This window comes from Vombatus ursinus, unplaced genomic scaffold, assembly GCF_900497805.2.
Source record: "Vombatus ursinus unplaced genomic scaffold, bare-nosed wombat genome assembly UNPS02014945.1, whole genome shotgun sequence".
Classification (NCBI taxonomy): domain Eukaryota; kingdom Metazoa; phylum Chordata; class Mammalia; order Diprotodontia; family Vombatidae; genus Vombatus; species Vombatus ursinus.
Window position 1 is genome coordinate 4,535,687 of NW_020954723.1, and position 14,620 is coordinate 4,550,306.

Below are 14,620 nucleotides of genomic sequence, written 5' to 3' on the forward strand. Positions count from 1 at the left end.
CCAACCATTTTGGAGAGTAATTTGAAAGTATGCCTGAAGGGCTATAAAACTGTGCATATCCTTCAGCAATAGCACTTCTGGGGCTGTATCCCAAAGAGATCATACAAATGGAAAAAGGGCCCACATGTACAAAAATATTTATAGTAGCTCTTTTTGTGGTGGCGAAGAATTGGAAATTGAGGGAACGCCCATCAATTGGAGTGGCTGAACAAGTTGTGATATATGAATGGAATGGAATGGAATGCTATTGTGCTGTAAGAAATGATGAGCAAGCAGACTTCAGAAAAACCTGGAAAGACTTGTATAGACTGATACTGAGTGAAGTGAGCAGAACCAGGAGAACATTATACACAGTAATAGCCATGTTGTATGATGACTAACACTGATAGACTTAGCCCTTCTCAGCAGTGCAAGGATCTGGGACATCTCCAAAGATCTCATGATGGAAAATGTTATCCACATCCAAAGAAAGAACTGTGGAGTTTGAATGCAGATTGAAGCATACTATTTGCTATTTTTTTTCTTCTGTTTTGTTTCCTCTTTCTGGTGGTTCCTCCTATTGGTTCTAATTCTTCCTTACAACATCACTAATGTGAAAATATGTTTAATAGGAATGTCTGTGTAGATCAGATTGCATGCCATCTTGGGGAGGGAGGGGGAAGGAGGAAGGAGGAAGGAGGAGAAAAATTTAAAACTCAAAAGCTTATGGAAGTGATTGTTGATAAATCAAAATAAATTAATAAAAAAATAGATAAAAAAGAACTGTTACCATCAAGGGATTGGAATGCTTGGTCCCAGAGGCCAGAACTAGGAGGGATGAGAAAAAGAAGATAGATTTAGGCTTGATATAAGGGAGAACTTAGAAATCTGTGCAGAAGTGGGCTGCGCCAGGAGGTGGTAGTGGGTTCTCGTGAACTGAGGTGTTTTGATAAGGAGTTGGATAACCACTTGTCCCTGATGATATGTGATGGTGATGATGTGTTATATGTAATAGATAGATAATTCTTTAGGGTTTACAGACTAGACTGGGTGACTGGAATGATGCTGGCAACCTCAACAGAAGTAAAGAAATTTGGTAGTAGGGAAAAAGAGAAGTAGTTCTGTTTTGGACAGAACTAATTGAATTTTTGGTATCAATGAGTCATCTAAGTGAACAGTTAGCAATGCAGGACTGGCATTCAAGAGAGAAATTGGGGCTGCATACAAATTTGAGAGTCATCTACATAGAATTGATCATGGAAACCTTGGAAATAGATGTCACCAACAGAAAGAGACAACAGAAGAGAAAACTTTTGTGACACCCTTATTTATAGCCAGGACAAGGAGGATGAGGTTGGGAGAGAGCATAATAATGGAATTCAAGGGATGAGATCTTCCATGAGGATGGTGTAGTTGACTTATACCAGTACTCCCTTTTGTAGAAAACAAAGCAAGGCCCAGATAGGTTGTCACTTGCCCAGCCATGGTCAAGTGAGGTAGGAGGAGCAGAGCTGAAACTTTGATCTCCTGGCTCTTTATTGCTCCCTACTACACCGTATTCCCTTGTGAATTATTATCTTGAAATGTTTCTTAAATCTCATTATTATTTAACTTTTCCTTGTCCTTCCCCTCCCTCCCTCATCTCCCCACCTAGACTAGAAGCCGTTTGAGAGCGTGGACCAGATCTTGGTCTTTTCTCTATTGGCACAATACCCTGTACAGAGTGGGTACTCAGGATATTTTGAGGAAGACGAGAAATATGGGACCAGAATTTTATTCAACAAATTTTATTAATTGTCCTCGTGCAAGTCTATGTTTCAAAACCTTCATTTGCTCCCCATTACCCCTAGGATAAAATACAGACACTCCAGGTTGACATTTGTTCCTCTCTGCTTATCTTTCTAGCTTTATTTCATACTGTTTCCCACCAGGATCTCGATGTTTCAGTCAAACTGGGCTACTGGCTATTCCCTGGACTCAACATCCACCGTGGTCTTTGGTGCATTTATGTAGATTCTTCCCTATTTCTGAATGCAGTTCCTCTTCCCCCTCACCCCTCAGAAGCCTTTTCTTCATGTTATATGCCACCCTTTCCATGAAACATTTCCTGATCATCCCAGTCATTCGTCAGAATCACAGAATTTGAGGGTGTGAAGCAACTTCGGGGGCATCTAGTCAAACCCACACACTAAACAATTCCCATTATAACATAATCAAAGTTGGTTATTCCAGTTTCTCCCTGAAGACCTCCAAAGATGAGGACCTCATCATCTCTTAAAGCAGCCCACTTCGCTTTCAGAAAGCTCTCATCGTTAGAAGTTGTTTTCCTGACATCCAGTCTAACTTTGCCCATTTACAGCTTTCACCCTGGTTCTGCCCCATAGGGCCAAATGGAGTAGTCCAGTGCCCTTTCCACAGGACAGCCCGTCACATCCTTGAACACAGCACTTACATTCCTCCTGAGTCTTTTTTTTCTTCAGGCTAAACATGCCCAGTTCCTTCAGCTGACTTTCTTAGGTCATGAACTCAATAGACACCCGTTGCTCTCCTGGCTGCCCTCCTCTGGACCTCTCCAGCTTCTCATTGTCCTACCAAACCATGGTGCCTAGAACTGTATATAACACTCTGGAGGAGGTCTGACCAGCACAGGGTACAGTAGGATCATCATATCCCTCTTCTTTCCAATAGAAGGTTATGACTGGTGCACCTAATGAAGTCCTAGGTCGCATAAGGGGTTTTTTTTGGCAGCAACATCATAATGGTGATTCATTGTTTCTAGCTCTTAAAACCTCTAAATCTTTATTAGAATAACTGCTGTCTCTTCATATCTCCTCTGTCTTATATTTATGGAGTTGATCTTATGTATCTAAGTGTAAGACTTTGCATTTATCCCAATTGAATTTCATTTTATTAGATTCAGCCTGTCAAGATCCTTTTGGATTGACACTATCATCCAGCACTTTAGCTATATCTCTCAGCTTTGAGTCATCAGCAGATGATGAGCACACCATTTATGCCTTTATCCAAGTCACTGATATAAAAATGTTAATAGCCCAGAGCCCTCCACTGGCCCCCCTGATGCTGATCCATTAACAACTACTTTTTGACACCATCCATCCAACCACTTCTGAATTCTTCTGATTGTATTATTTACATCTCTCCATCTTATCCACAAGAATAAATTGAGAAACTTTATTGAAAGCTTTGCTGAAATCTAGGTAAGTTATATCCACAGCCTTTCCTTCATTTACTAGTTTAGTAATCCTGTCAAAAAAGGAAATGAAGTCAGCCTAGCACAACCTGTTCTTAAAGAAACCATACTTGCTCTTTGTAGTCATTGATTCCCTTTCTAGACATTTGACAAACATGTCTTTAATGATTCTTTCTAGAAATTTTCCTAGGAATCTAAGTTAAACCTAGTGGCCTACAGTTTTTAGACTCTGTTCTCTTCCCTTCTTTGACAATCAGAATCATATTTGCCCTTTTCCAGTCTGGTGGCATCTCTCATTTTCCATAATCTTTCACTCATCACTGAGAAGCGCTCTTGTAATCACATCGTGACACAAGGGAGTAGTTCACCTGGGTCAGGTGATTTGAATTCATCAAAAGCAGCCAAGTGTTTTCTTGCTGTCTCTTTACTTATGTTGCGTATCCCCTCTCCGTTAGTCATTTTTATTGTCATTTCCAGTGTAAAGGTCATTTTTCTTTGCAGAGGAAACAAAATAAAAATTGAGCAGCTCTGCCTTCTCTCATTGTCATTTGTAATCATCTCATCCACTGCAAGCAAAGGTCTTCCCTCTGCTTTAATCCTCTTTTTTCTCAAATAATTCAATCTCCTCAATAATCTAAAATCTAAAAAGGAAATATGATTTATAAACACACACACAACATATGTACATACATATATGTGTGTATATAGAGTGTGTGTGTATATGTAATCATAACTGTAAAGTAGGATATTATAGAACCATAGAATCCCACAGCTGGGAGGAACCTCAGAGATCAAATCACACAGTTAAAACATGAATCCAGTCTGTAGTGTCCCCAGCATTTGATAACCTAAGCCTCCATTCAGAGACCTTTCTGTTGGAGAACTAACTGCTGTAGCATCTCTTGGAAAGATAGGACAGAAACATGAAAAGTTTAAAAACCACCTATATGAGGGAGCCCTGCATGAAGTAAGAGCCTACATGTATAGACAGTTGTCTATTATAGTTGGGGGAAGGGACAATAGTGGGTACGGGGTTGGTCTAGGAAGGCCTTATGGGAAAAAGAACTTCAGATTTCCTGGGTAGCTCAGGGGATGGTAGGCTTAAGTTGATCCAGTGTCAGCAAACCAGGACCATACCTGAGGGGGACACAGCAGCACCAACAAAACCCCTTCCCTTTGTAAGCAGAGAAAAGTTAAAAGGCAGCTTCATACGTTGGTGAGTGCTCCCTGAGAACTTTGATTTGCTGGTTTGGGGGGTGATTTTATCCTAGATTTTGTTTTAATCACACCTGCATTATTTCAGTAGTCTTCTGGTTGGCATCTGTACCTCAGATCTTTCCTCACTCCAGTCCATCCTGTACTCAGCTGCCAAAGTGATCTTCCCAAAGCTCTCATCTCACCACGTTCCTCCTGTACTCAGTAAACTCCAGTGGCCCCCTGTTACCTCCAAGGCCAAATATCAAATCCTCTGGCTGCTAAAGCCCCTTCACAACTTGACCCTGTCCTACTTTCCCAGTCTTCTTACACTTTACCCCCATCCCCAAACTCTCTGTGACCCTAGTGACACTGACTTTCTTACTGTTCCTAACACCTGAGACTCTCCTGATTCTGCATTTTCATTGGCTGTTCATGATGCCTGGAAGGCTCTCCTTCCTCCCCTATGCCTCCTGGTTTTCTTCAAGACTCAGCTCAAATCCTACCTTCTTCAAAGAACCTTTCCCAGGTGTGCCTTCCCCTCTTCTCCACGCCAGTGCTTTCCCTCTGCGATTACCTCTGGTTTGCCATTCGACATATATTCATGTCTGGATATCTTCTGTGTACATAGTTGCTTACATGTTGTACCTGTTAGAATGTGAGCTCTTCGAGGGCAGAGATTGGTTTTGCCTTTCATTGTATCATTGGTACTTAGTACATATAGTTTCTGGCACATAGTAAGTACTTGTTGACTAGAGAAAAACAACAACAATATAAGCAACAATGGCTCCTATTTCTGTAGCACTTTAGCATTTTATGAAATGTGTTGTATATGACAGTTCTTATAGATAACACAAGTTTGATCTTTTTACAAGTGAGGAAGCCAGGGTTCAGAGTAGTTAAATGACTGGTGCCTGGGCACACAGCACGTATTCCTAGAGCTAGGGCACAGACCTTGGACTCCTCAGTCACAGTCTACTAGTCATGCCATGTGACATGTCAGGGTACACTCTGGCTTTTTCCTTCTCTTACTAATAATGAATTTCTTGCCACAGGTAAGTCTGTAGTACTTCATAAGAAGCTTTATCTTTAGAAATTAACTCAGTTGGGAAACTTTGAACTTGACATTTTTTTTTATCTCAAAATAGCTGCCACCTTCCTAACTTTTTGGAGTCAGAGTTCAAAGTACATAGACTGGACGTTTCTAGGTAAATCAGTTAAACCCAGTTTATTAAGCCATCTATTATATAGAGGTATTGAGGATATAAAGGAAGGAATCACCACAACTACCCTCAAGGATCTTTTATTCTAAAAGGAAGAGGGTGGCACCTAAATTGGACTTTGAAGGAAGAAAAGGATTTTAATAGACCAAGAGAATGAAGAAGTATACTCCAGTCCTGAGAGGTGGCTTATGCAAATGCAAGGAATTAAGTTCAAGATGAAATAAGGAGTAATTAGTTGTATAGTTGAGCTGAAATGCAAAGGGTAGTAGTTTGGAGCCAGACTGTGAAAGACCCTGAGTTCCAGACTAAGAATTTTGGTTTTCTGGAATCAGAGGTTTGCTCTGTGAGCAATCCAAGTCACCAGAAGGCACAAAAGTAAGGTAGTTTGGTGAAATCTGCTGGTACAGAGTTAAATATAATACCTCGTCCTCAAATATCTCATCTACAACTAATGGTAAGGAAATGGGTGGAGATGCTCAGAAGTAATGCTGATGCCTCTGAGCCTCACTTGGTCCTCTGCTTTCCCATACCTCAGTGCTGAATGAGTTAGCTGTTCTTGGCTGTGCTGTTACTGCTGGCCATGGTACTGACTTCCTATGCAGCAGCAATGCTACCAAGTAGCTAGCTGGGAGACTAGTTAGGAATTTATTATAATGGTTCAGGTGAGAAGTGATGGCAGGCAGAAATATAGTGGTAATCATGTGTGTAGAAAGGATGAGAATGGGTATAAGAAATATTGTGGAGGAAGACTCAACTGAACTTGGCAACCAATTGATGGGAGACATTTTCTGATCAAGAGATGAGGATTGGTAAAAGAAAGCTGAGTCAAAGATGACTCTGGGATTTCAAGGCTAGCTGGTGCCAACAATAGCATTAAGAAAGTTGGAAGGGAGGGAAGATTTGGGGAGAAAGATGATAAAATTAGTTCATTTGAGGACATACTGAGTTTTAGATGCCAGCAAGTCAGTGCAGATGGAAATAGCCAGTAGTCATTTGTAGATGCAAGACTAGGACTTAGTGTATGGATTCAGAGTATTTATATAGATTTTTGTGGTTGTCTGAATATTGTGTTGACTGAAACCATGCAATTAGACAGTATTACAGGTGGATAACATAAAGGGAGAAGAGGAAAATATCTAAGCCAGGGCCTTATGGGACACATGCATGTAGAAGGCTAATGACAAACCAGCAAAAGAATAGATCATGCAGTTAGGAGAACTAAGAGAAAGGAATGGCATGGCAGCTAAGAGAAGAGAGGGGATCTATAAGGAGCAATTGCATTGTGTGAAATATGGAAGAAAAAAAGGCAAAGAAAATGCAGACTTAAAAAAGTACACTGAATGTAAAGCACTTTGCAAACTTTAAAATGCTGTATAAATATAACTGATTATTATTATTATAGGAAGTAATAGTGCCATTATATTCTGCCATATTCAGATCATATCTAGTATTTCATTTACTGAGCTTTCTTCTGGGCACAACATTTGAAGAAAGACAACTGGAGTGTATTCAAAAGAAGGTGAAAGGATGATGAAAGGACTAGAAAATGTGCCATACAAGTTAAAGGAAGTGGAAAAATTTGCCTGGAAGAAGAAAAGACTAGGAGACATAGTAACGTCTTTGGATTTTCCAAAGATTCTCAGAAAAGGGATTTGGCGGGCAAGGGAATAAGCATTTATAGAGAGCATGCTGTGTGCCAGGCACTGTGTTAAGTGCTTTGCAGATATCATATAATTTGAGACTCATGGCAACACTGGGGTGGGTGCTGTTATTATCCTTATTTTACAGTTACGGTAATTGAGGCAGACAGAGGATGGTTAACTTGGCAAGAGCCACATCGCTAGTGTCTGAGGTAGGATTTGAACTCTGATCTTCCTGAATCCAGGCCTAGTGCTCTATTCACTGTGCCACCTAGCTGCCTCACATGATTTCTTGCATAGTAGAAAAATCATATTTATTCTGCTTGACCATGGTATATTGGTAGGGGGTAGAGAGGAGGTCTGGGATGAATTGTTAGAAGTTTAAAGAGGTTTAAACTTGATATAAAGAAATAGTTCCTAAAATTAGAGCTATATAAAAATTGAATAGACTGCCTCAGGAGGTAAACTTTGGAAATCTTCAAAAGATATTGAGTCCTTGTGAGGATTTTGTAGCAGGCATTTTGGTCAGAGATGGGTTAGAACGGATGTCATCTAAGAATCTTCCCACTGTTTTGGATTGTGTGATAATGTTGACCTATGACTGTTCAAATCTAGCCTTGGACACTGGCTGTGTGACCCTGAGCAAGTCATTTGACCTCTGTGTCTTAATCCACTGGAGAAGGAAATAGCAAACCACTCTGGTATCTTTGCCAAGAAAACTCCATGGACAGTATGGTCCACAGGGTCATGAAGAGTTGGGCATGACTGAACAAACAAAACACCTGATTGTTATTACCTTATTTTTGGTCACCCTAATGACATGCTGTTGTCTCAGTATTGAGCTTTCAGTATATTAAAACCCTCAGATTTTTATCCATTAAAATAAAAGTACATTGCATTTGGAGACCAAGAGGTCATTGATGACCTTGGAGAGAGCAGTTTCAATAGAGGAGTGCCAGCAGAAGTGAGATTGCAAAGAGTAAGAAAGGAAAAAGCACTGACTTTTTCCACTGACGATAACTATTCTTTCTAGAAGTTTAACAGTGATAGGGAAGCGATATACAGCAAGGTCAAATTATGTTTTTTTTAAAGAACAGGAGAATCTCGAACATGTTTGTAGGCACTGGGGAAGGAACTAACATATGTATGTACATATCGATAGGTGTGGATATATGTACGTATCCCCATATATAGACATACTCACATATATCTGCCTATTTGTACACATACATATACACCCATGGAGCAGGGTCCTAGAGGAGATCAAAGAGTGGTTGTGGAATCAAATGCACAAACCGAGGGACTAGCCTCAGCAGAGAAGAAGACTGCCTCACTCTCTGAGATTGAAGCCAATGAGGAAGGGATGGTAGGTGAAGATACAGAGAGGTTCTGAGTTTTGGAGGAGGAAGGATGTGGAGGGTCAGATGAATGGCATCAGTTTCATCAAAGTAGGAGGTGAGGCCCTTTGTGGGGGTAGACTTAGGAGGCTGAGGATAGAGAGTTTTGAAACAGCTGCTGTGGTAAGCGTAGTAGGGGCCTATGAGAGGTAAAGAAATGATTTTCCATCTAATTAGGAAGGCCTACTTGAAGCTATATTGTGTGAATTTATAGTGGATCAAGTCTGCAGTGACTTTTCCAGTAATATTTGCTGGAAGAGAGATAGAAGATGGTGAGGTCACCAGAATCATGAGGTTAGATAGTAAAAAGATCAGCCACTTAGCTCAGCTCGTGCCTAAATTGACTGGTTGTTCGGTCCTGCCTGGAAAGATTTGGTTTTTTTTTTTTTCCAGTTTGTAAGGACTTGCATGTGGTACAGGTTTATGAATCTATGCATTGAGACTTCAGAATTCAGAAGATTTTCACATTCTAATGAAAAACCTCCAGCAGAGAAATGGGCAGGCCATGCCCATGCTGGAAAAAGCTTGGTGTCTGACCATTTCCATTCCAAGCCCATTTCTGGTGGTTAATAAATTGACTACAAATCTCCATTTACCATCATTAAGCAGTTGGCTGGGTACTGCAAGAAATCATGAAGATGGAGCTCTCTGTCTTTTTTTGCCTTCTAAGATAGTAATTCATTTTCTGGTTATCAGGATAAGAAGCCCATTTACTTTGCTTGTGTCCTTGGGTTTGCCAATCATTTTGCAGCCAGATCAGCAGAAAGAAGAGGCTCTCCATCAGTAAGTGAATATCAGGGATGGTATAGTGAAAAGATTACTGCCTCGGCTATCCAAAATTCTGGATGCTAGTCCTAGCTGTGGGTCCTTCAGCTCCTCCTTAAGGTGCCTTCCAGCTCTGATGGTCTATGTCTTAATATCCATTCCAATTCTAACTTTCAGTGGTTCCTGTCTGTATATCAAAGAGGCAGCCTACAGAGAATCAGGAGCTTTCAGGGAAAGCAGTCACTAAGTCAAAACCATGGGAAGAAGCAATAAAGTCAGTAATTAATGGTTGGGGAAATGAAAGGGAAACCATAGACTTGTCAAATTCCCAGAGTACCCTGATAATTCCATCAGTGCCCAGGAGTGTTAAGCTAGAGGAAACTCCAAAGAAAGCTTTCCCTTTCTGCCCAGGAACACAAAGTCTTTGCGGTGTCTCTTGAAGTAAGGTTGATATTTGTAACACAAGACCTAGACGTACCAAAAATAGCCAAGCATGCAGCTGAGAAAACAAGGAATTTCCCTTCTGTCATATCTGGGCATATTTTTCAACATCATTGGCTGGCATTCCTGCCTCCATGAAACCATCCACATTCAGCAGAGCCCAGTACATATAGGTGGCTTCACTTTGCACAGTAGGTATGTTCCTATATATTGGCCTGTTTTAAATGTGCCAAAGTGTACAAACTTTCTGCAAAGTGCATAATCACCCCTTCCTTTATCTGTTTGCATTACAGTGTTAAGAACTGTAAGGGACCTTAAAGAAAGATGATCTAAGCCAAACCCGTCATTCTTCAGATGAAGAAACTGAAGGCCACAGAGGTTAAGTGATTTGACTAAAGTCATACAGGGAGTAGTCAGTGGCTTTTTTCCTAACCCCACCCCCACCCCAGTAAGTCTGCTGCTATCCCCAGGATCTTTGTTTTATCAGATTTCTTTTAAGCAAGAGTATACAAATGTGAGTGAGTGTGGTACAGTGGAAAGAACACCAGAGAACCTGGATTCAGATTCTGTCTTGTCACCCACTATGTATGTGGCCTAGGGGAGGTCATTTAAACTCTCTGGCCCTCAGTTTCCTTATCTGTAAAGTAAGTATCACCAGTCAGCATCCTCCAAGTTTCCTTCCAATTCTAAATCTGTATTATGATCCTGAGTATTAGCATGGAAATGGAGAATCTTTGAAGCTCAGAACTAAGCACATAGTAGGTACTGACTTCCCGCCTGCCTGATTTCATCCAGATTGAAAGCCTTGAGGCAGAGTCAATGTGGTCTTGTCCTGCTTGGGGGATGTGAGGGAAGTAGGCTGGAGGAGAACCTCCTCCCCCCTGTCCCTAGTGAATCACTGCTTTCCATGCCAAGAGAACTAGCCTCATTTTCCATAGTTGCATTAAGCTTATTTGATGCAGATTAAACCCATACTCTGTCCTTGGCTCCAATTTGAAAATTGTCAAGGTCTCTTTGTCAATAATATGATGATGAAGGCTCCCTTTTTGCTTTTCACTAAGAGGGGGAGATGATACCCTCCATGATGGCGAGACTACTTTTCTGATCTTTTCTCGGTTTCTTCAGAATTGCAGTTGGAATAAATAGCACCAACTAAAGCACCTAGGTGGCACAGTGGGTAGAACATTGGGCCTAAAGTCAAGACAGACCTGAGTTCAAATTTGACCTCAGACAATTGCTAGCTATGTGACCTTGGGCAGGTCATTTCACGCCTGTCTGCCTCAGTTTCCCCTAGGGATAATAACAGCACCTACCTCCCAGGATTATCGTAAGGCTTAAGTGAGCTAATATTTCTGTGCTTAGCACAGTGCCTGGCACTTAATAAATACTTGTTTCCTTTCTTACAGTGCCTTTCTAGCACAACACATTTGGTGGACATCTAACTTTTAGTGGCATCTTTGGACTTCTGCTGAAACCATGCTTTTTACTTTCTTCATAAAGTTGTATTATGCAGCTTGCTTGATAGACTTAGAATGGAAGGGGATATAGTTGGCACGGACATGTAAGTCAGAAGGTAAACCCTGAAAGAAATATTTCTAAAGTAACGTCCAATCTCTACTCTCAACAATGCCCTCTTTTATGTGATATTTAGATTATAGAATGGTAGAGGTCTCATGGACCTTAGAGATCACCTTAATCTTTTTTGTTTTGTTTTGTTTTTTACTTTTTCAAGGAATAAGCTTTCTTGATGAGCTTTTGTTTTCACATTACAGTCATTCCCCTCCTCTCCCTATGGCATCCCCACCCCAAAACACACACCTGCTGACATAGTAACTACATTTAAGCATAGGCAACATTTCACACCCATAGCCACCCATCTATTGAAAGGAAGGTGGTGTGTTTTGTCATTTCAGAGTTTGTTTATTAGTTCAACGCTTTCATTAGTGAGGAAACTAATACCCAAAGAGGTTGTGATCTGTCAAAGAACACACAGGTGTTGAATAGCAGACCCTTGTTTTCTTGACTCCACATCTAGCACTCTTTGTACTCCGATTGATGGGCAAGGGAGCTTCTCTCCCTCTCCTTCTACCCCGAGGTGCAGTCGTCCTTTCCTCAATCCCAGAGGCACAGATGGGGCCTAGAGCAGGGTCTCTCACTGCCCGATGCATGGGTCATATAACTGTCCTGGACCTGGTGATAGATTTCCATATTTCCATTGGCATCCTGAGGTGCAAGAGCCAAATCTCCCACCATAGCAGGGAGAGTTCTATCCTTACTTTATTGATGCCAGGTGGCAGAAGCTGCCAGGTGTTCCATGTGTGGTTGGGTTCATTAGGATGTGTGTGGAGTTTATAATCAGAATTAGGAGTGAAAAATCTGCTTTGAAGATGGCAGTCATGGCTCTACATGTTTTGTTTTGTTTTTGTTTGGTTGGGTTTTTTTTGTTTTTTGGTGAGGCAGTCGGGGTTAAGTGACTTGCCCAGGCCACACAGCTAGTAAATGTCGAGTGTCTGAGGCTAGATTTGAACTCAGGTCCTCCTGACTCCAAGGCCCAAGCTCTATCCATTGTACCACCTAGCTGCCTTGATTTTTATTTATTTATTTATTCATTCATTCATTTGGTAAGGCACTTGGGGTTAAGTGACTTGCCCAGAATCACATAGCTAGTGAGTGCTATGTGTCTGAGGCCAGATTTGAACTCAGGTCCTTCTGACTCCAGAGCCAGTGTTCTATCCACTGCACCACCTAGCTGCCCCTCAGCCCTACATTCTCAAAGGGGATTTGGATTTATTTGGTAGCCCAACAAGATACAAAGAACACTGGATGTGGAGTGAGAAGACTTAGGCACAGAATCCCAACCGTGATATTCTTGTGACTACAACCTCTCTGAGCCTCATATAGAGTATCAATGACATTTGGGCTCTTTGTCCCCTTTGTAAACTTTAAAGTTCTATAGGAATGTGAGTCACTATCATTTAAGCAAAAGTATAACCCTGTAGACATGAACAACGATCTGGAGGGTCTCACGCAATCATCCTGTCCTATGAGAAAAGCCTTTTCTCCTTCACTGTTGGCCTCAGTCCAGTAGAATGATACCATGTGGAGTTAGAATGTGGAGTTTTGCCATATAGGATCTCCACTTCCAGCCCCTGGCCTCCACTGGGAAAAGGTCCTTTCTTTTCATTTTAACTGCCTGAGTTAACTTCTGCCCTCTGTTTGTCCACAGGCTCTTATCCTTCACCAGCTAGGCCGATACAGTTTAGCAGAGAAGATTCTCCGTGATGCAGTCCAGGTGAACTCGACAGCCCATGAGGTCTGGAATGGCCTTGGCGAGGTCCTCCAAGCTCAGGGCAATGATACTGCTGCTACTGAGTGCTTCCTGACTGCGCTGGAGCTGGAGGCCAGCAGCCCCATTGTCCCATTTACCATCATTCCCCGAGTGCTCTGAGTGGGGTTTGGCCTACCGCAACGTCTGGAGGTGAGGCCAAGGACACACTTAACAGACGCCAGTGTAACCACACTATGTGGTTGGGGGTAGGAGGGAACCTCAGTCCCTGAGGAGATTGGGGTTAACAGAACGGAAGGGGAAAACACTTGATAGTTTTTGCCAGGGGGAGGAATTTAATGAATCACTGAGGCTGTAGACAAATGTTAGATCAACCAAGACGACAAACCAAACTAAAATCATGCTCAATTCATGTGTTTTTTTGGGGTTTTTTTGTTGTTGTTTTTGCCTCATAGTAGTTTTCAATTCTAATGATGTTGTTCAAAATGGATTATGTGCCATATTTTGTTAGATGACATCTGAGTGCTGTATAAAATGATTACGGAATCAATCAGCAAATGTAGAATAAGATATTCAAAGTGAAAATTCAGTGGCAGAACAGATTATTTTTAGCAAACCTGTCATGAAAACTGTTCCCTCTTTCCCACTATTACCCTGACTCCTACCCTTGGCCCAGAAACCAAATGTGACATTTCTGCTTCCTGTCTCAGTACTAGTCAAAGCCAGAAGACCGGCTGATGAGTTCTTGGTTTTGTTGTCAATAATTATAATGCGTGGCTGATAATTGTCTTTATTTAGAACAAAGCCTGAGTCCAAGAATATTTATATTTTACCAATATATGCCTGTTACCAGAGAAGGAAATATGAGTTATTTAAGTTTAACTTTTTTATGTGAATTCAGAGTTTATTTATCAATGGAAATATGTAAAAAGAAAAAAAAGAAGCTTCAAATGGAATATTTACCAACATTCCTTATACATTACCTACACTTGGCTAAATGGAAAGATGATGTTAATAATAAAATGATTTTTAAATGGAGTCTGGGCCTGTGTTATCTCTTAAGAGGTTGAGTGGTACTCAGAGCTCTGTTCGTGGGATTCAGTAGGCGACGATGGCTCGGCAGAAGTTCAACAGCTTGCCTGGGGCCTGTCAAGGCTACATGTTAGCTACCACCTTGAGTAAGCATAGCCTCTGTCACTGAAGGCCCAGGGCGAAGGGGAAGGGTGGGCTACTCCCCCCAAGGGTGAAGAAAGAGACCTGTGTCCTCTGTTTTCCTCTGACCTTAATTCTGTGCTGCCTGGGTGACCAAACGATCATAGATTAAAAATTAGAAGGGTACAGAAATATTTATAATGTCTCTTTTCATAGTAGCCCCAAATTGGAAACTATTGGGGTGGTTTATTGAGTCATGGCTAAATAAATTGTGGTATATAAATGTAATGAAATATTATTATGCCTTACGAAATATTTAAATGGACAGTTTC

The 14,620-nt window shown here is 41.3% G+C and overlaps 1 protein-coding gene across 3 annotated transcripts in view; it reads left to right on the forward strand.

Annotated features, from left to right (window-relative positions):
• The window catches only part of TTC7B (tetratricopeptide repeat domain 7B), a 313,914-nt gene extending 299,740 nt beyond the window's left edge, over positions 1 to 14,174 (forward strand). For all 3 annotated transcript variants that reach the window (XM_027844965.1, XM_027844966.1, XM_027844968.1), the window contains one exon: positions 13,077 to 14,174. In XM_027844965.1, the coding sequence (XP_027700766.1) occupies positions 13,077 to 13,298 (222 nt within the window). In that variant the 3' untranslated portion in view covers positions 13,299 to 14,174. The remainder of the gene's footprint in view (positions 1 to 13,076) is intronic.
• Positions 14,175 to 14,620: the final 446 nt, after the last annotated feature.